The sequence below is a fragment of the Populus alba genome, chromosome 10 (assembly GCF_005239225.2).
Source record: "Populus alba chromosome 10, ASM523922v2, whole genome shotgun sequence".
Taxonomy (NCBI): Eukaryota; Viridiplantae; Streptophyta; class Magnoliopsida; order Malpighiales; family Salicaceae; genus Populus; species Populus alba.
Genome location: NC_133293.1, coordinates 17,255,679 through 17,274,609, shown reverse-complemented (window position 1 = coordinate 17,274,609; position 18,931 = coordinate 17,255,679). Strand labels below are relative to the sequence as shown.

Below are 18,931 nucleotides of genomic sequence, written 5' to 3'. Positions count from 1 at the left end.
TAAATTTTTTTAAAAAGAGGAGAAATAAATAGTATACAATTAAGAAGTTTTTTAAAAAATATTTGGAAACATATTTATACTCTTGTATTTAAAATATTTATTATTTTTATTAAAAAATTAATTTTTTATATGTGTTTGATCATTTTGATAAACTAATCTAAAAAATAATTTTTTAAAAAAAAAAAAATATTATTTTAAATATATTTAATTTAAAAAATAACCAAACTACACTTCAAAATAAGACTTAAATGTTCAGGATTGATACTGAACTGGCATGAGAAACACATGGCATTCTATTTTTGTGTGGCAGGAGTCGAATATAAACACATGGCATTCATTCAGCATTTCTTTTGCCGACTATCTCATTCGACGTCATCTTTTATTTATAAACGAAAACTCAATTGAATTAATGTTTACTACACCACACGCACGTGACACAGAGAGGCGAAATTAATCCCTTTTTTTTCACGATTCAGGTGTGTAGTGCATACAGTCCAAGAGGGTACACGAATATAAAACAGCACATGAGATATCAGTAAGGTAAATTAATCAAAGCACTAATTAGTAGAAAAAAAAATTAAAACCAAATTCTGGCATGTCATGTTTAATTACAACGTTTTTATTACTGGCTGTTTGGAATTTTCAGAATTCCTAATAATTAAATTAAATTCAATCCCAATAATTAAATCAAAATCAATTTATATGTTTGAAATTTTCTCTGGAGGTGTAGATTTGAATTCAAATCATAAAAATATAAACAAAAGTTCATCTGAAGATATTAATATTCCAAAAATATCATCTTTCTTTTCTTCCAACAAAAACTTTTCTTTACCTTAAATTTTTCATCTGTGATTTTCTAGTGACTTGGCCTGGCACGGTGAACTTAATTTAATAGTACAGTTCAAATTCTTCTCGTGTCCAGCCCTGATGAGCTTCATCGTTGAAGTCATCTTCAAGAACAAAAACATCTAGTTTAACGGAGGCTTCTGTGCCAGAAGTTACGACATGTCTAGTGCTCGCATCATCCAAAACAATATGGATTGCGGCAGCCTGCTCCCCCTCTGCTTTTCCTCCTTTGGAAAGGGGAAGAGACAACCTAGAGCTAAAGTGCAACTGCAAGTTTTTTCCATCTGCAAGTTTAACAGAGGCTTTTATGGGGGAATTTTGAAGACATTATAAGCTGATATTATGCCGGATAATATTGTAATGCACAGTTTTAACTTATTCTCCATTGTCTTATAATATTTTGGTTAAAAGTTTGTAATAATAACTTTACATAAATAAAAAATAATTTAATTAGAGGTTCGCACATTATTTTATCATGAATTAATAAATGAAGTGTTTTTGATTTAGAAACTTCTACTGTTTTTTTTTAGATCCTTTAATATTTTGAATTCTAGTTTAATATTATAATTTTAATGGTGAACTGGTTCATCAATAATACATCCCTTAATGTTTTAAATTTTAGTTTATCATAGTAGATGACAGTTGTATACTAATTAGGATTTGGAGGTTATTACTCCTAATACTTTTAAATAACATCAAATTATTCACTGAAAAAGTATACTATATAATTCTAAATTAAAAAAAAATAATCAAGATTGTCAATTTAATTCAATTCAATTAATATTTTAATTATTAAATTTAATTTCTTATTTTAATTTAATTTGAAGGTTGTTTTTGGTTGCAAACATGGTATCGGGGCTAGTCTCATTTGTTTTTTTTTTTGGGCAGCCCTAAAAGATGGTTCCTAGGTCAAAAGTCCTACTGAGCTGTTTCTCACACTAAAAAAAGTTAAACTCTCTTTGTTTCTCTCTCTAAGATAGAGGGCCAGGGTTGGGCATGATTATGATTAGATTACCGAGGGCATTTATTTTTTCTTACAGTGGAAGGCAGGCTTTTAAATATAATAAACGGATTTTGAGACCATGTGGACGTTTTACCGTCTTTGATTCCTTTCTTGACGGTCAAACTTACAGTGTGGTTATTGCACCCTTCGAGATGATCTCTCTCATACTTTCCGCAACACTCAATCTTTAAACTATTCTTTCTCGAGGGTGTCTGAGTATGTACTAGGAATTGTTATTTAAAATATTTTTTATTTAAAAATTATTTGTTATACTAGTACATTAAAACAATATATAAAAAAATAAAAAAAAAAATTTTAAATTCTAACTAGAAAACAGGTTCAACCACCCATCCAAAAGACACATTATTGATCTTGTTACCACTACTACTCTGCGTGTAAACTGTGAAGTACAAAAACATTTGCACATAATTTAAACGTATAAATATTGTATATATAATCTTTTGTATACTGTATTCATTTACCTGGACATTGCTGCTCTATACACTGCTATTCTTTGGTTCACCGCAGAGTTTATATCAGGCCTTAATTATGCTTTACAAAATGTATAATGTGATTTTTAGCGATCGGGCTTAAATAATTTTTAATTACAACTGATTGTTTAATTTTATTTAAATAGATGTTTAATCTTTTAATCAAAGTTATTTCAACTTGAAACCTAACTTGGATGGAGTTTCATTTTAAACAAGAATTTAATTTTTTCCTCAAATATTATTTTAGGTGTCAATGCTTATATAGTCACTTATCGATCATATTAACATTTAACGACATCCACTCATACACTTTTTTATTGTAAGAAATTAAAAAATCAGACACGTTGAAATATTAAATACTTGATTGTGAAGATTATATGAATTCAAGCATTCAAAATCACTCTATCCCCGTATACAAGGATGATAACCCTTTGTTTCTATAAAATCTCATCTCAATGTATAGATTTGAAATAAGAAATCCAAAATCCAACATTAAAATATTGGATTTTAGAGAGAACTGCTGTAGTTAGTTTGTAAATACAGGAGAAATACAGGCGCGAGGCATGTGTTGATTAAATGCAAGGTGATTATTGATAGTAATCATGGAGATATAAGATCAAATCCATAATATAATTACCATTTGTTAGTTCAATAAGAGATGGTACTAGCCAGGAGTACATGCATGCGAATCTCACCGAGGAAAATCCATATCGGGTCTTTGGTGTTTATCATCGATTTGCAACGTCTGTTAAACAAGTTTAATCGTGAAGTTCAAAGAGGCGATAAAAGATCATATGTGCAAGAATTATAGATAAATAAAAATTGTACAAAAGCTTATAATATAAAACACATGTTTAATTATGCCTGTGCATGAGTATTTATATATGTATCTATATATACATAGCTAGCTGGTGTATCCGAAATAGAAAATGAACAAGGAAAGATTTATACGAGAGATCCAGAGCAGTCGACAAGCGCATAGAAAAGGGGGTAAAGTATCTTGAATTCCATTTGCATCCTTGGAAATTAGATATTCTTCCAATATGTCCCTCTCAAGAGGAAAAACTAAAAAAAACAACTTGAGAATGAAATAACCTCAAAGGACCCGGAAGACAGGGGTTATTGTCTTCTTGTAGGGGTGCAAGAAGCCCTCCCGTCTCCATATTTTTATCTTTCGTCTTTCACTTTACCACTATATAGACACACACACACACGGTAAGAATAATTATAATTATATGATGTAGTGCTATGTGTACATGATTCTCGATCCCTTGCATTGAAAAAAACATAAAAAAATGTCTGTCATGCATGAATTATTTGTTAGGTGCACGGTAGAGAGAGGGACTCCCGTCTGTAGCGGGGGAGCAGGTGATGATTAGGACTAGGAGATAATAGTAAAAAACTCGCATGAGTGAACGGAATGTGAGAAAGTATGGGTATTTGAAGGCAGAAACTGAGGGCTCTGAAGATATGTATTGAGAGAGTGGGTGATCTGGCTGAACTTGCCATAATAGAGGATTTTGTGTGTGTGTGTGTATTATCATAGTTAAATGAGGATTTTTTCTTATATGAAATAGCAAATGTATTTATGGAAAAATAAGATGGTTTTAAATCTAAGAGATCCTATCATGCATGACGAATCAAAATAACTTAAATTTTTAATTTTATTATTGGATTGAGCTACAATTTTTATATCAATTTTAAATATTTTTTTTTATATAATAGCTACTATATTGCCACACATACCATTAAATAGTTAGAGATTGAAGATCTTTCAAAAGGTTTTTTGATTTTGATAATTTTTTTATTTTTCTTGTGTTTTTTAGATTTCCTGCTTTATTTTAGATTTTTATGTTTTTTTCCTTTGTATTTTTTTTAAAACGAGAAAGAATTTATAATTTATTTAAGATTTTATAAATTTTACAAGAAGATAAATTTTATTATTATTAATTTAGAGAGAATAAATCCGTAAATATTAAGAGTTGACATCTATAACTTCTTACACGCATCAAGATTTTGTCTTTTAACTTCCGGCTGCATGTAGTTAAAAGGGCTGGTTAGAGGAGTGGTAGGAGCAGATTACACTGACAATGAAATGACTTGTGTACACCTGGGCTTGAATAAACGGGTGTGGCGAGGGGGTGCGTGTGGGTTTTCTGTCCACCTCTGTCTGGTGCCGACTCCGAGTAGTCATCTACTACAGGGGCTCTACAGCAAAGAAAAAGAGTTCATCAGATTAGATGGAGAAAAATCAAGATAGATTCTATCATAGCTTATAGATTTTGTTTTATTATAGCAGTAGACCATGAATGTAGTAAATTAGGGCGACAAAGAAAGTTGAGGGTGTATAAATTTAATTAACAATGAAATCGTGTAGTGAATTAGGGTTGTGATACATGAAAAGAAATCAAGGATATCTTTGAAGTTCAGAGGATTAGTTTCAAGCTTACGAAACCACTTGAATTGTTTATTTTTGTGTTTTAATGTATTTTAAAATAAAAAAATATATTAAAAAACAATAGTTACTACACTTCCAAACACCCCCAAAATCTTATGAAATATAGTTAAAATAAAATGTGAACCATCGATGGCATGAGGATGAAGATAAGCTCAACTTGCCTAGGCTTAAACTATTTGCAAGAGGGAGAGTAGTAGTACCGCAGGTCCGGTTTCATTCAAAATCAAACCACCCCTCGTGTACCTTTTGATTATTTTAAGGGGAGATTAGATTTTATGCTACCAAGGCGTCTAAATGGAGAGAATGGGAGAGAGAGGGATTCGACATCAACACAAAACAAAAACCCTCCTTGTAAAAATCATTATTTGAGCACCTCGTTGGATTTATTCTTTCTTATGCGAGACTTCTACGTGCAAAAGTACAGTCCTGCCCATTAGCCCACCATCTGCTGTCTTCATTTCTCACTTGTAGAGTTGATAAATGTGTAAAATATTCAGGTGCCCTTGACTAGGATGGGTGCTCCATTTATTGTTTGAGAGAGAGAGAGAGAGAGATAGAGATAGAGAGAGAGTGGGGGGCATAGACGGTTTATATGTATCTTCACTTGCTTTGGAAGAGATAATTTCACTCTCATCCTTTGACCTTTCCTCTTCTTTAATTTTCCCCTTCTATATCATGGTTACTCGACCTCCCTTCTCTACTCCATGCATGAACTATCCATTGTCTCCCTTCTGCAGCAACACTAAATCTCCAGGTTTTAATTAGAAGCCCATCCAATATATATATATATATGGCATCCATGAACAACTGGTTAGGTTTCTCTTTATCCCATCAAGAACTTCCATCATCACAATCTGATCATCAAGGCCACTCTCAAAACACAGACTCTCGCCTTGGTTTCCACAGTGATGAAATCTCTGGTCCCAATGTCTCTGGCGAGTGCTTTGATCTCACTTCCGATTCCACTGCTCCTTCTCTAAACCTCCCTGCCACTTTTGGTATACTTGAAGCCTTTAGAAACAATCAGTCTCAAGGTACGTAATTTGTTGCACGAAACTTCACATCTTTAATTTGCCATTCATTTCAGAGCCGAAGTTCTAAAACCGTAGCCTTCTTAAGACAAGAAAGGAAGTGATTTAAAATGAATCGGATTACTTTGCATCTCTGGATGATTTAAAGTTATCTTTTTTTCCCTTTCTCTCCTTGATACTTTCTCATAACTTAAATAAGTACGAGTAACAACAATATTAATCGCTTGTATCTCTCTCACTTTTTTTCTACTGTGTTTGTTTGCAGATTGGAATATGAAGAGTTTAGGTATGAATCCAGAAACTAACTACAAAACCGCCTCAGGCCTCCCTATATTCATGGGTACTTCATGCAATAGCCAAACCATTGATCAAAATCAAGAACCTAAGCTTGAGAACTTCCTTGGTGGCCATTCTTTTGGCAATCATGAACACAAACTGAATGGCTGCAACACCATCTATGATACCACTGGAGACTATGTGTTCCAAAACTGTTCTTTGCAACTCCCATCTGAGGCGACATCAAATGAAAGAACCAGCAGCAATGGAGGAGGTGACAATAAAAATAGTTCCTTTGGGTTATCCATGATCAAGACTTGGTTAAGGAACCAGCCAGCACCGACGCAACAAGACACCAATAATAAAAACAATGGTGGTGCACAAAGTTTGTCCCTTTCAATGAGTACTGGGTCACAGTCAGCTGCTTCCGCTCTGCCACTTCTAGCAGTAAATGGAGGAGTTAATAATACTGGGGGAGATCAGAGTTCTTCTGATAATAACAAGCAACAAAAGAGTACCACACCAAGTCTTGATAGCCAAACCGGTGCCATCGAATCGGTGCCAAGGAAATCTATTGATACTTTTGGCCAAAGAACATCTATATACCGTGGTGTAACGAGGTATACAATACTGCTTTATTTCTCTGTTCTGTTACTATTTTCTTGGTAATAAATATCGGTAGTTACTTTAGGGTTTGCGTTTTACAGACATAGATGGACCGGTAGATATGAAGCTCATCTATGGGACAATAGCTGTAGAAGAGAAGGACAAACTCGGAAGGGAAGGCAAGGTATGGGGTGCTCCATTCATTAATCTACAATTGCATATGCAGATTCTATGGAATTCAAAATTTCATAAATGATTTCTTTTTGTTTCTTTCTTCTTCTTCTTCTTTTAATTAATCATTGATTTATGGGTTTATTATGCACTGACTTATGTTGCCTTTTTGGGTCCTTACATATCTTGATGTGGGGCTTGCCGAATCTTATTTCAGTTTATTTGGGTAAGAGTGACTTGTTTTTGCTCTTTGTTCTTTGAATAATTTCATTTTTCTCTCGATGATTCTAATTCGTTTCTGCTCTTATTTGACAGGTGGTTATGACAAAGAAGAGAAGGCAGCTAGAGCCTATGATTTAGCAGCATTGAAATATTGGGGCACGACTACTACAACAAATTTTCCAGTGAGTTTCTACTTTCTTTCATTTAAATTCCAGGGGAGTACTGAGACTCATTTCGTACTAGGTGCTTTGAATTGCACCTCTCTCTCTCTCTCTCTCTCTCTCTCTCTCTCTCTCTCTTTCTAGTTATAACTGGAATAGAAAATAAACAAGGATTGTGTAAAATTTGTCCGAAGTATGACATGCATTTTTTTTGGGAGACATTAGTGGAACTGCATTTCTGGAGTATTATATCAAGCTCCACCTTCATTTATGTTCTTGTGCTCCCCGAAGTTTCCTGTTAACAAGGATATGTGTCCTATTATTGCAAAAGGATTTCTCTTCGATGTTTATGCCCTATGTTGCTAATGTTAAAAACCTCTTACTGTGTAAATAAAATCACAGATTACCAACTACGAAAAAGAGATAGAAGAAATGAAGCACATGACTAGGCAGGAGTATGTTGCGTCTCTTCGAAGGTATTCTTTCTGGATGCAGTGTTTTTTTTTTCTTTTTTAAGGAAGCAAGAATTAATATTTAGTTTCATAAAATTCATACAATATTGTACGTATTTCCTATGCTGTTGCAGAAAAAGCAGTGGGTTTTCTCGGGGTGCTTCCATATATCGAGGTGTAACTAGGTACGTATGTTAATTATATACCTAATTTTTCAATGAATTTCTTTTCCTTCAACTTTATACTATTAGATAATTGTTTCAGCCGGCTTATAGATTAAATGTTTAGATATGTTGTAAACAGTAATTCCACTTATAATTGGACTTCGTTTTCCAAATATTTTAAGAAATTAATTACTTATCACATGGATCTTATATTTAATCTCATTTTCCTGGGCTTAGGCCCCTTTCCCCGTAAAAAAAAACAACTTGATGATAAGAATCTAAATATGTCCCTGTTAAAATCTACATGACGAATTTCAAGTTTACCTGCGACTAACTTAAATATAATTCAGAGAAATCTGCAGAGCACTATTTCACATTAATACAACTAGTTGTCTGTATGCATAAAATATGCGTGCATGTTTGTGTAGAGGATCGGGTCAAGGGCTAGGCTGGAAAGGGGTTTTGGTGCAATAGAAAATGCAAAGAAATTGGAAATTATTAATTCTTATGATCACATATATTAATATTGTTTGAGCATGGTGTTTAAATTCTTGAACCTCTGTCTCATTAAAATTAATTTTCCTGCAGACTTGATGGACCTGCAATTAGGGCTCACGTGCAAAGTCCAAATTCGAACATGTTAAAAAATATTAATATTCTGTTGACATAGCAACTTCAAACTTTAGGCGAAAGGATTCTATATAGATTACTGGAGAATCTTTTGTGGAGAAAAAAACTAAGTTGCGTGAGCTATATGAATTAATTAACTTGCTTTCTTGATGAACTTTGTGTGTCATGCCAGACATCATCAGCACGGAAGATGGCAGGCAAGGATTGGAAGAGTTGCAGGGAACAAAGACCTTTACTTGGGAACTTTCAGTATGTTTATTCCCCCCCCCCATGATTTCATATTATGCACTTCTTAAAGTTCTATTAAATGTTACATTTATTGTTACCCTCAATATTTACTCATGTTATTAAACCATGGTCATAGACTTTCTTCATTGCTGCTGGCATTGCAGTCCAGCTGTTTTTTTTTTTATATAATTTTTTTAATTTTTTAATTTTAATTTTTTTTATATTTTTTTATTGTTTTAATACTGTGATATTAAAAATAATTTTTTTTAAAAAAAATATTATTTTAATATATTTTCAAATAAAAAATACTTAAAAAAAACCCAAAATAAATCTATTAACAAATTAATAACTTCTCCTCTTAATTCCTGTAATTAATTAATTGGTGTGCTTGGATTTAATTCATAGGCACCCAAGAGGAAGCAGCAGAGGCCTATGACATTGCAGCCATAAAATTCCGGGGGCTGAATGCAGTAACCAACTTTGACATGAGCAGATATGATGTTAACAGCATACTCGAAAGCAGCACTTTGCCAATCGGAGGCGCGGCGAAGCGGTTGAAAGAGGCGGAGCATGCTGAAATAGCAATGGATATTGCTCAAAGAACAGATGATCATGACAACATTGGTTCACAACTCACCGATGGAATTGGCAGCTATGGTGCAGTACAGCATGGCTGGCCTACTGTTGCATTTCAACAAGCACAGCCTTTTAGCATGCACTATCCATATGGCCAGAGGCTTTGGTGCAAGCAAGAACAGGACTCTGACAATCGCAGCTTTCAAGAGCTTCATCAACTACAACTGGGAAATACCCACAATTTCTTTCAGCCTTCTGTTTTACATAACCTTGTGAGCATGGACTCTTCTTCAATGGAACATAGCTCTGGCTCTAACTCCGTTGTGTATAGCAGTGGAGTTAATGATGGTACTAGTACCGGAAACAATGGAGGCTATCAGGGAATTGGTTATGGAAGCAGTGCTGGGTATGCCGTCCCAATGGCTACGGTCATTTCTAATAATGACAACAACCACAATCAAGGAAATGGTTATGGAGATGGAGATCAGGTGAAGGCTCTGGGATACGAAAACATGTTTTCCTCGTCTGACCCATACCATGCCCGGAACTTGCATTATCTTTCACAGCAACCTTCAGCCGGTGGGATCAAGGCTAGTGCATATGATCAGGGCTCAGCATGCTACAATTGGGTGCCAACAGCAGTTCCTACCATTGCAGCAGCAAGGTCGAACAACATGGCTGTTTGTCATGGAGCACAACCTTTCACGGTATGGAATGATGGTACATAAAGGATTGTGGGATTGATCAAGGGATGAAAAACAGGTGGCCGGAACGGCGGGGTGAAGGGATGTATACAACGACTGATTTAGTGATTTTGATTTTTCACGATCCTTTCTTCCTTCTTTATTCACAAATTGAACCGAGGAAGATTGGCACTTTTCTCTCTCTCTCTTTTGTCATCCTAACTTCGAAGCATGCAAATTCTATAATTAAAGGGTCGGTTCAACTGAAGTTCAGCAATAGCATTTAAGATCTAGAATTCTCACTTGCTATGAATTTTGAAGAACTTCAGGTTTATATAGATCCTCGGATAGGTTTTAATTTCCTAACACCGGACTTTGTAATTTTCAATAACATAGTTATGATACAAAGAATGGCATTTTTCTTCTATTCTCTCTCTTTTTAGCTTTAAATTTGTGCATGATGATAACACCCATTATTAGCTTTATTTGTATCTTCTTATAGACTCTTTTTTTAATGGAATTATTTATTTATTTACTGATCCATGTATAAAAATACTGTATTTAAAAAATATATAAATACTCTACATATAAAAATATATATTAATATTGATACACACACACACACACTCTACATATAAAAATATAGAATACAAATATATATTTTTTGGATTAGGTTGAAGTTGAATTTAATAATATTTATATTTTATCCATTATTTATTGAGTAAGATAATTATTAAAAATTTCACCAATTGAAATTAATTTGTATTAATATCCTTTGAATTCAAATTAAATTATCATTCTCATCAAAAAGTAAAAAATAAAATAAAGAGAAAAAATCTATTTAATCGTCATACAAAATCTGGGAAGATAAAACACGTAGGCTTTTTTTAGCTACGCATGAACCTTTGTCTTTGCAAATTTTATATGGTTATTATAAATAACTGTTTTTTAACTAAGAAAATTACCATCCATAAAACACCACGTGTTCTTTATTTCTGTTTTGTTTTCCCAGTCTTAAGTTAAGATGTTTTACCATTTTGATTTATTGGAAAGTTTTGATCATAAACAAATTATTACCAGAATCACTTAATTAATAAAGACAAGAAACATGTGTAAATAACGCATTCGCTGAAAGCATACCAGAGACTATTTTTCTCCCTGAAAGCATTCGCTGTTTTTCCTGCTGGCTCAGACCCCATCCAATACTAGTGTATAAATAACGTCTGTTAGCTCTGTTTCCAAGGTAGAGCACCCATATGGGAATGGCCATGGAAACTACTTGATAAAAAAAGCCTGAAACCACGACTAAACCTTAAATTTTATCACATATTAAAATAATGTAATTTATTTTAGATAATGCTAATATCTTTTCTTTACCTAGCTAATTTCTGTATATAATCTCTAAAGATTAAATTAGAATTTTAATAACCAGAATACTAAGTAGCGACTTCTAATTTATATTTTACTGATAAAAAATAAAAATTTCTTGTTTTTTATTTTTATTAAAAATAATTTTTTTTTTTTTAAAGATGGATAATCATCACGACGTCACACACTTTCACCAAAACCCATATGAAAACGACCATGAAACCCATTTGCATGTTGTGTTTTTCCCGGTAAATGTGATTGTGCTGGGTGTTTCTGGCGCAAGAGGAGAAACAGCTGTTGGGCACCCGCGAATGAGAAGAGATGGTTTGAGAGTGGCCTTTGAAGCTTGGAATTTCTGCAATGGAAGTAGCCAAGAAGCTCCTGGCATGGGTACCCCAGAGCAGCTGATTGCTTTGACCTCTCAAGTATATAAGAACAAGCACCATAGAAGGAACCACACAGTATTAAAACGTGGGTCTTTCTTTATTTCTATTCCTCTTCAATCATTGAGTTTTTGATTACCAAAATCAACATCTAAATCCTTCTTGTTACTCAAATGGGCGTTTTTGCTCGTAGCTTCTATTCATTTGAAAGAAATGTTCATTACCATCATAGTTTTTCTTTAATCTAGCTTTTATAAATAAACACGTAAAAAAAAATCAGTTCTTTTTTATGCTGAATTTGACTGTTTATCTGGGTGTTTTTATAAACTAGATTTTGTTATCTATTATATCCATGACTTGTGAGCTAATTAATTTTTATATTAATATAATATTAGTTGATATAATATACATAACATGGCACTATCTGAATCTGATAAAATATTTATCAGAAACAAATTCCTTAGAAAAAAATTGTAGCCATTGTTGAGATGAATAGTATTGTTATGTATAACACCTCCAAATACCCCATTTGTTTAACTGTTGAGATGTTGGATGAAATTAAAAAAGAAATTAATAGTATTGTCCAGGCCCGAAAGGTATTGGATGGGCTTGATCTGAATATTTCGGTCCACATTCGGGTTCGGAGCCTGATATTTTTCCTCATCGGTACTTGACAAGCCGTGAAGAACTACAAACAGAACTGCATAACATTCAGACCCAACGTACAATCATTGTTGCTGCTCAAATCTTCAATTCAACAAGTGCTCCTCAAATTCAAAATTATCAAATTTAGCCCCTTGTAAAAAATTTAGAAAAATGCCAAACTGTCAATGCTAATACATTCATCGCGGCATCCAGTTAATGTGAAAGTAAAAAACTACCCAAAACTCTAGGAAAAGACCTATAAAGGTGCTCAATCATTCTGAAAGATTGAATCGATAGATAAAATGATGAACTCAACAAAGCAGTAAAACCCTAACCTTTGAATGATGATGTTGAGGAGAAAGTTTCCAGCTTTGAATCTCTTTGCCACTCTGCAATGCCAGTTGGGTGAGGTTCCAGGGGAAAAGAGCCCAGCAAAAAAGAAAGGAAACCCAGAAAAGAAAAGGGCCTACGTGGCAAAATGAGAGTGGACAAATTCCCTAACTGCCTGCACCTCGCTGCAGAGAACCTTCTCCCTCCTTGAATTTTTTTTTTTTAATCGGGTATGTATACAGCAATAAAGTTCATTCCCTGCTTTCACAAGAAGCGATGGAAAAACGACAGTCTCCACAGTTTAGGGAGATGGGTCTTGTGGTTTTGATGCTGTTATGCCTCTCCACCACCATGCCCACTTCAGTTTCTATACAGCAAGAAGGAGGAGGAGCAGAGGAATTGGTTTCTTCACAGCCCAGAAAATGGCAAGACAGAGTTATAGAAGTGAAAGGAGGGCCAGAATCAGTTGTATGGATAGTGCAGCTCTCTGATCTCCACTTTAGTGTCCACCATCCTGAAAGAGCCCTTGACTTCAAGAAAATTGTGGGCCCTGCTCTTAAGATGATTAACCCTTCTCTTGTTCTCATCACTGGTGATCTCACGGGTATAATTATTTGTGTTTTTTATTTTTCATTTGTTAGCGAGTTTGAGTGCCTATTAATTCCAAGCTTTATTGTTTTTGTTGAATCTTGGGATATAGATTTTGTGAAATGGGCGTGCATTTATAGAGCTTCCAACTCCATTCCCAAATTAGAAAATTGAGTGGGAAGAGTTTTGATGCTTTGTGATCTTAGTGCTAATCAAACTGTCCATTCTTTACAAGCGAGTCGATCAGCTTTAATTAGCTGCCAGCATACTGCAAAGATTTTTCTTTTCGTGTTCATCACCCTTTTTTTTGTGTTTTCTTTTAGACATGCATATTCAATATTCATGATTGTGAAATGTGCGTGCATTTATAGAGCTTCCAACTCCATTCCCAAATTAGAAAATTGAGTGGGAAGAGTTTTGATGCTTTTGTGATCTTAGTGCTAATCAAACTGTCCATTCTTTACTAGCGAGTCGATCAGCTTTAATTAGCTGCCAGCATACTGCAAAGATTTTTCCTTTCGTGTTCATCACCCTTTTTTTTTGTGTGTTCTTTTAGACATGCATATTCATGATTGTGATTTAACATACGAGTAAGCCAAGTACATAATGTTCTTATTCTATTGACTTTGGCAAATCATGATGGCTGCTGGGCCGATACGGTGAAAATCTTTATTACTTTTGTTTACCAGATGGGAAAAGCAAGGACTTGTTAACAATGAAACAAAATGAGGATGAATGGGTAGAATATCAGGATGTAATGGAAGATGTTGCGAGAAGAAGTGGACTAGACAAGAGCATCTTCTATGATCTCAGAGGAAACCATGATAATTTTGGTGTACCAATCATTGGTGGTTCGTTTGATTTCTTTTCAAATTATAGTATTAATGGGCAGTTCGGAAGAAAAGGAAATGTCAACAGTGTCACACTTGAGGTTAGTCTCTGGTCTCTACCTTCAGGATGTGGTTTTTGACGTAAACTGTCATTTTAAAGAACAAATAGGTAAATCAGGATGTCTTTTCATATTCTTTCTCGTTTTTTTTTTTTGGTTTTTGCAGCATTCGTTCCTGAATTTCAAAACTATGACAATCATTTGATTTTTGTTTTTTTTAGTGATCTCAGCATTCTACCAGTACTTATATTTGGATTCTTGCTACCTATATCAGAGCTTTGAAACCCAAAAAAAAGATATGATTCTTCATTTCTCATTTTAAGATTCATATCCCATATGAAGTTGAACTTCCAGAGTGAATCCTCTAGCTGTAGTCATGAATGCATACCTCTCGTTTTGCTCGGTGACAATGTAAAGCTTTACTAATTCCTCTTCTTTGTATATCGTTTTGTTCTGTCTTGTAGACTAGTGACCGCAAACATGTATTTGTTGGGTTGGACAGCACAATGTCTACTGGTTTACGAGGGCCAACTAATCTTTTTGGGCATCCAACTGACCAGCTACTGTCTCAAATAGATTCACAGCTATCACAATGGGATTCTCAAAAAGGAAAATCCATAACTAAGATATCCTTTGGGCATTTTCCACTTTCATTCTCGGCATTCTCAGAGTCTCAAAAAAGCTTGAGAGATGTTTTTCTGAAGCATTCAGTGTCAGCTTATTTATGTGGGCATCTTCACACGAGGTTCGGTAAGAATTTGAAACGGCATCACCAGTCAAATGAAAAATTCCTGTCATCACATAGGTTTTTTCAGTTAAACATGCACCAAGAACCTTCTGAGAATACTCAAAACTGTTTGTATCAAGCACCGCCACTTAAGGAGTTCTGGGAGTGGGAGATGGGTGATTGGAGGAAAAGTAGAGCTATGCGAATTGTGGCTGTTGACAGAGGTCATGTTTCATACCTGGACATTGACTTCAAATCAGGAACCAAAAAAACCATTGTGTTGCCCACATTTCCACTGGATTCCCGCTTCATGTTAACATCTTCATTACATCAGATGTATGGGTGTCAACACATGGTCCCTTTTTCTTTTGAGACAATCAGATGCCTTGTGTTTTCTGTTTCTCCAATCACGTCTGTTGTGGCTAGGATCTATGACACAAGATCAGGGAGTCCCCTTATGATCGTGGAGACAACCATGACCAAGTTTGTGAGGGATATATCCAGGGGAGACATTTATGCAGCTGCATGGAACTATAAAGCCTTTGAGGATCCGTCTCCTGATAGATTTTGGCTGCAAATAGAAGTAATTGATGTGATGGGAAGATCAACTTTGTCTGAACTACGGCCATTTTCTGTAAACGGTCTAAGTGCTAAGATCTCATGGACATGGAAGGAATTTTTTGTCATGGGTTGTCAATGGGCTGCTTTGTACTACCCGATATTCTGTTCTGCAGTGTATTTAATGCTCTCCATTCTTCTCATTCCAAAATTTGTCCTCATGTTCTCTAAGAAGCAGTACTCTTACAAGACTTTCATTTCTGAAAAAGGCTTAATAAATTGTATAGCATGGGTTTTGCTGGACCTCTGCAGGATTCATGTAGTGTGGTTTGGTTTTTTAGGATACTTGATCTACCTCGTATCATGTCCCTGGCTAATTGGGCAAGTTTTCACTGATGGTGGGAACAGGGGGTACATGACCAGCATGGGATGGTGGGTGAAAAATTTTAACAGCAGGGAAAAGCACGATTATATTGGATCTCCAGATATTATGGTGGTTGTGCTTCCACATTTCTTCTTTGTGGTTGTACCTTCTATTTTGGTTGCTGGAGCATTGGCTGCTGAAAGAGGTATCTACAAAGAGCATTTTCTATCACTTTCAGGCAAGAAAGAAGACAACGATTCTAGTCAGAAGAATAAGAGATCAGGAAAGTATGATAACCACAGGCATAGAAGATCAAAATTTGATTTTGTGGAGAGGTGGATTCGGAAAGTTCTCTTGGTGGTTTGCTTGGTGATTTGTTGGAAACATTTTACGGTGAGGATCGATTCTGTTCCATTCTGTGTGCACAATATGTCTGTCAAAAAATGCATGCATCGCATCTCATTGCGTCATAGGGGTCGCTTCCATTATTGTACTAGAAAGTTGAAACTGATGGATCACTACACCAGTAAATCACTAATTGCTTTAGTCAGTAGATTATTGGCTTGTGCATTTTGAAAGTTTGTTATTTGTGACCTGAGCCAATTTTCATTGCTTGTCAAGGATTATACCTTTTCGTCCAGTAACAGATTTGGACATGATCATTATCCAAGTTCCCATCGAAACAGTACATGATATGCTTAGATTAGATAAGAAAAGGATATTAACTTTGAATCAAGCAAGTGACCCGCCCTAAATTTCCCTGTCATTTGTGTAGCTTCATGGAACCATTTCAAAATGTTGGATGACAGTATATTAGATTTGATCGTACTTTTTCCTTTTCTGACTCAGTTGCTTGTCTCACAGAATTGCAAAGCTCTCGCGAAAGCATATGAGATGAACCCGTTGCTTCACTTTCCAGTGTATAGCCTTGCAATTCCACTGCTGTTGGCTTGCACCGTGTACAAAACCAGGAGTATTCAATGAGCTTTTTGCAGAAAGCAAGCCTTGTTCCACACCATTGAAGTATGAATGCAATTTTTTATTAGCACAAGAAACATCGAAGAAGGATCATGATGACATGGTTTGACACCACACTTGAATTCAACTTCAAGTTGTCCGAAGCTGCAAATTGTTGAACAAAAACAGGTGCGTTGAGTACTGACGTGTTTACAATAAAAGGTACCGGATGATATGCAATCAACTTCCCGGCTAACTTACAGTTGAGTTTTCTAGGATAGGAAGTTCTTTAAGTTATTAGTACGTGTTATGAGTCTTATGACTAGTGGAATTGTAAGCGAAGTTACAAGAAAAGCAGTAAAAAGGTTTCCATGGCTAAAATTTCAATAGAAGCACTGTCACCGATGCGTGTTCAGATGTTTATTTTGTCCTGAATGCTTACTTATTTTCTCTGAAAAAAAAAAGGGGGGGGGGGGTGGATGCCTCAAAACTTAGAGTAAATATATGGCAACGTTGCTATATATGAAACAAGAACCTTGCTATGGTTGAGAATGGAGTGTTGAGAGTTCTGCCATGTTTGTGTGTTTGCATGGGTCTTGTTGCTCGGCTTGAACGACCCTAATCACAGCTCCCGGTCATGGGCGTGTGGCTTGTTTGTCGTGGTTTGAAATTGGACTTGATCCTTTGATTAATGGAATTCACTCGTCTTGTTTTGAACCGAAAAGCACAAAAGGTTTAGGTCAATACCCAATGAATTTCACATAAAATTATTCTATATAAAATGTTCATGAATTATTCTTATGTAAAATGACGCTAAAATGTCTGTCTGTTCGTCGAGATTAGCATAGATCTAAAAAGAAAATCCATCGCTCAGTATTTCTACTTTAGCGTTCGGCTGGGACGATAAGTATTAACCCCATTGTAACATAAAGTTCATAAAAGATGAAAGAATAACTGAAGGAGGCAAATTCACTGTGGCCATAATCATGTTTTATTATTCACCCCGGTGGTAGTAAATGATGATGTTATCCTTCACAAGAAAATTAGATGTCTTTGTTTTCTGGTATTTTAGTTTTTTCATATATTTTATTAGCCATTAAAGGATTAACCGGGAATATATATTTTCTTCAATTTTTTTATGATAAAATCATCTAATTTTTTTTTTTGAAAAATATCTTTATTTAATCTAAATTTATGATGTATTATTTTTTTTTTAAATTGATCCTTATTTTTTTTTGTTCTTTTATTTAAGTTATTTTTCTTTTCAATTGTACCATTTGATCAAAAATTTATAGTTGTTATTTAATTTATTTTTTATTTTGATTTTTATCCTTTTTATTTTGTTTTTTTATCTTGAATTTTTTTTTTGATTTCATCATTAATAGGTATATAAATAAAAAATAAATTACAATAATAGTTTTGAAGTTTCATAAAATTTAAAAACAATTAAAAATTAATTAATATTTAAAAATATAACCTAGACAAAATATTTTTTTAAAAAAGAATATTGATTAAAATTTAAATAAAAAATAAATGTACAGTAAAATAAACAAAATAAATAAATGAAAGAGGGGATATTAATTAAAACTTAAATAAAAAAATAATAAAAGTTTGTTTTTCAAAAAAATTCAAACACTGCTAGGCTTGATAGGCTAGGGATCCATGATCCATTAGTTAGGCTCCCATGCCTGGTTAATTCTTTTTTACCTCCATTTTTTTTTCTTGATGTTGACAAATGACTTGTCACTTCCTGTAATATTTTATGATCATCTTATGTGATTGAAAAATTAATGCTAAGTTTTTTTATTCAAAGACTATTTTATAACTTATTTTTATTTAAAAGCACCATATAAATTTTAAAAAATTTTATTTTAATTTTGAAATAGACTTTAATCTCTTTAAAAATAAGAATTAAACAAATCTAAAAAACCCTCGGGAAACCTAAATTAATTTTTATAAACATGGCTAGAGGATAAAACTATATTTATTGAATTTCACACGAAATAAATAAATTTATTAACATCAAAATTAATTTATTTTGTGATGTTTTCGGCAATTTTCTCTCTATGTATTAGCATAGGTACAATATTAGCATTAATCATGACATAGATACTTGGAAAAACC

The 18,931-nt window shown here is 34.1% G+C and overlaps 2 protein-coding genes across 2 annotated transcripts; both read left to right on the top strand.

Annotated features, from left to right (window-relative positions):
• The first annotated feature begins 5,332 nt into the window (after window positions 1-5,332).
• Window positions 5,333-10,425, top strand: LOC118043157 (AP2-like ethylene-responsive transcription factor BBM2). Its single transcript, XM_073411813.1, has 8 exons — window positions 5,333-5,832; window positions 6,095-6,725; window positions 6,813-6,895; window positions 7,198-7,286; window positions 7,668-7,741; window positions 7,852-7,902; window positions 8,684-8,760; window positions 9,145-10,425. The coding sequence occupies exons 1-8, from the start codon at window positions 5,589-5,591 to the stop codon at window positions 10,041-10,043; spliced, it is 2,148 nt and encodes a 715-aa protein (XP_073267914.1). The 5' UTR covers window positions 5,333-5,588; the 3' UTR covers window positions 10,044-10,425.
• Window positions 10,426-12,718: 2,293 nt separating this feature from the next.
• On the top strand, window positions 12,719-17,242 carry LOC118043156 (putative metallophosphoesterase At3g03305). The gene is made up of 4 exons (XM_035051023.2): window positions 12,719-13,328; window positions 14,002-14,243; window positions 14,666-16,243; window positions 16,715-17,242. The coding sequence occupies exons 1-4, from the start codon at window positions 13,001-13,003 to the stop codon at window positions 16,832-16,834; spliced, it is 2,268 nt and encodes a 755-aa protein (XP_034906914.1). The 5' UTR covers window positions 12,719-13,000; the 3' UTR covers window positions 16,835-17,242.
• Window positions 17,243-18,931: the final 1,689 nt, after the last annotated feature.

Excerpts from the sequence above, each read along its gene's own strand:
- LOC118043156 (XM_035051023.2), top strand. The coding sequence starts at position 13,001 with ATGGAAAAACGACAGTCTCCACAGTTTAGGGAGATGGGTCTTGTGGTT. Across the intron at positions 13,329-14,001 it reads CATCACTGGTGATCTCACGG|ATGGGAAAAGCAAGGACTTG; the intron begins GTATAATTATTT and ends TTTGTTTACCAG. Across the intron at positions 14,244-14,665 it reads TCAACAGTGTCACACTTGAG|ACTAGTGACCGCAAACATGT; the intron begins GTTAGTCTCTGG and ends TCTGTCTTGTAG.
- LOC118043157 (XM_073411813.1), top strand. The coding sequence starts at position 5,589 with ATGGCATCCATGAACAACTGGTTAGGTTTCTCTTTATCCCATCAAGAA. Across the intron at positions 7,742-7,851 it reads TATGTTGCGTCTCTTCGAAG|AAAAAGCAGTGGGTTTTCTC; the intron begins GTATTCTTTCTG and ends ATGCTGTTGCAG. Across the intron at positions 8,761-9,144 it reads CCTTTACTTGGGAACTTTCA|GCACCCAAGAGGAAGCAGCA; the intron begins GTATGTTTATTC and ends TTTAATTCATAG.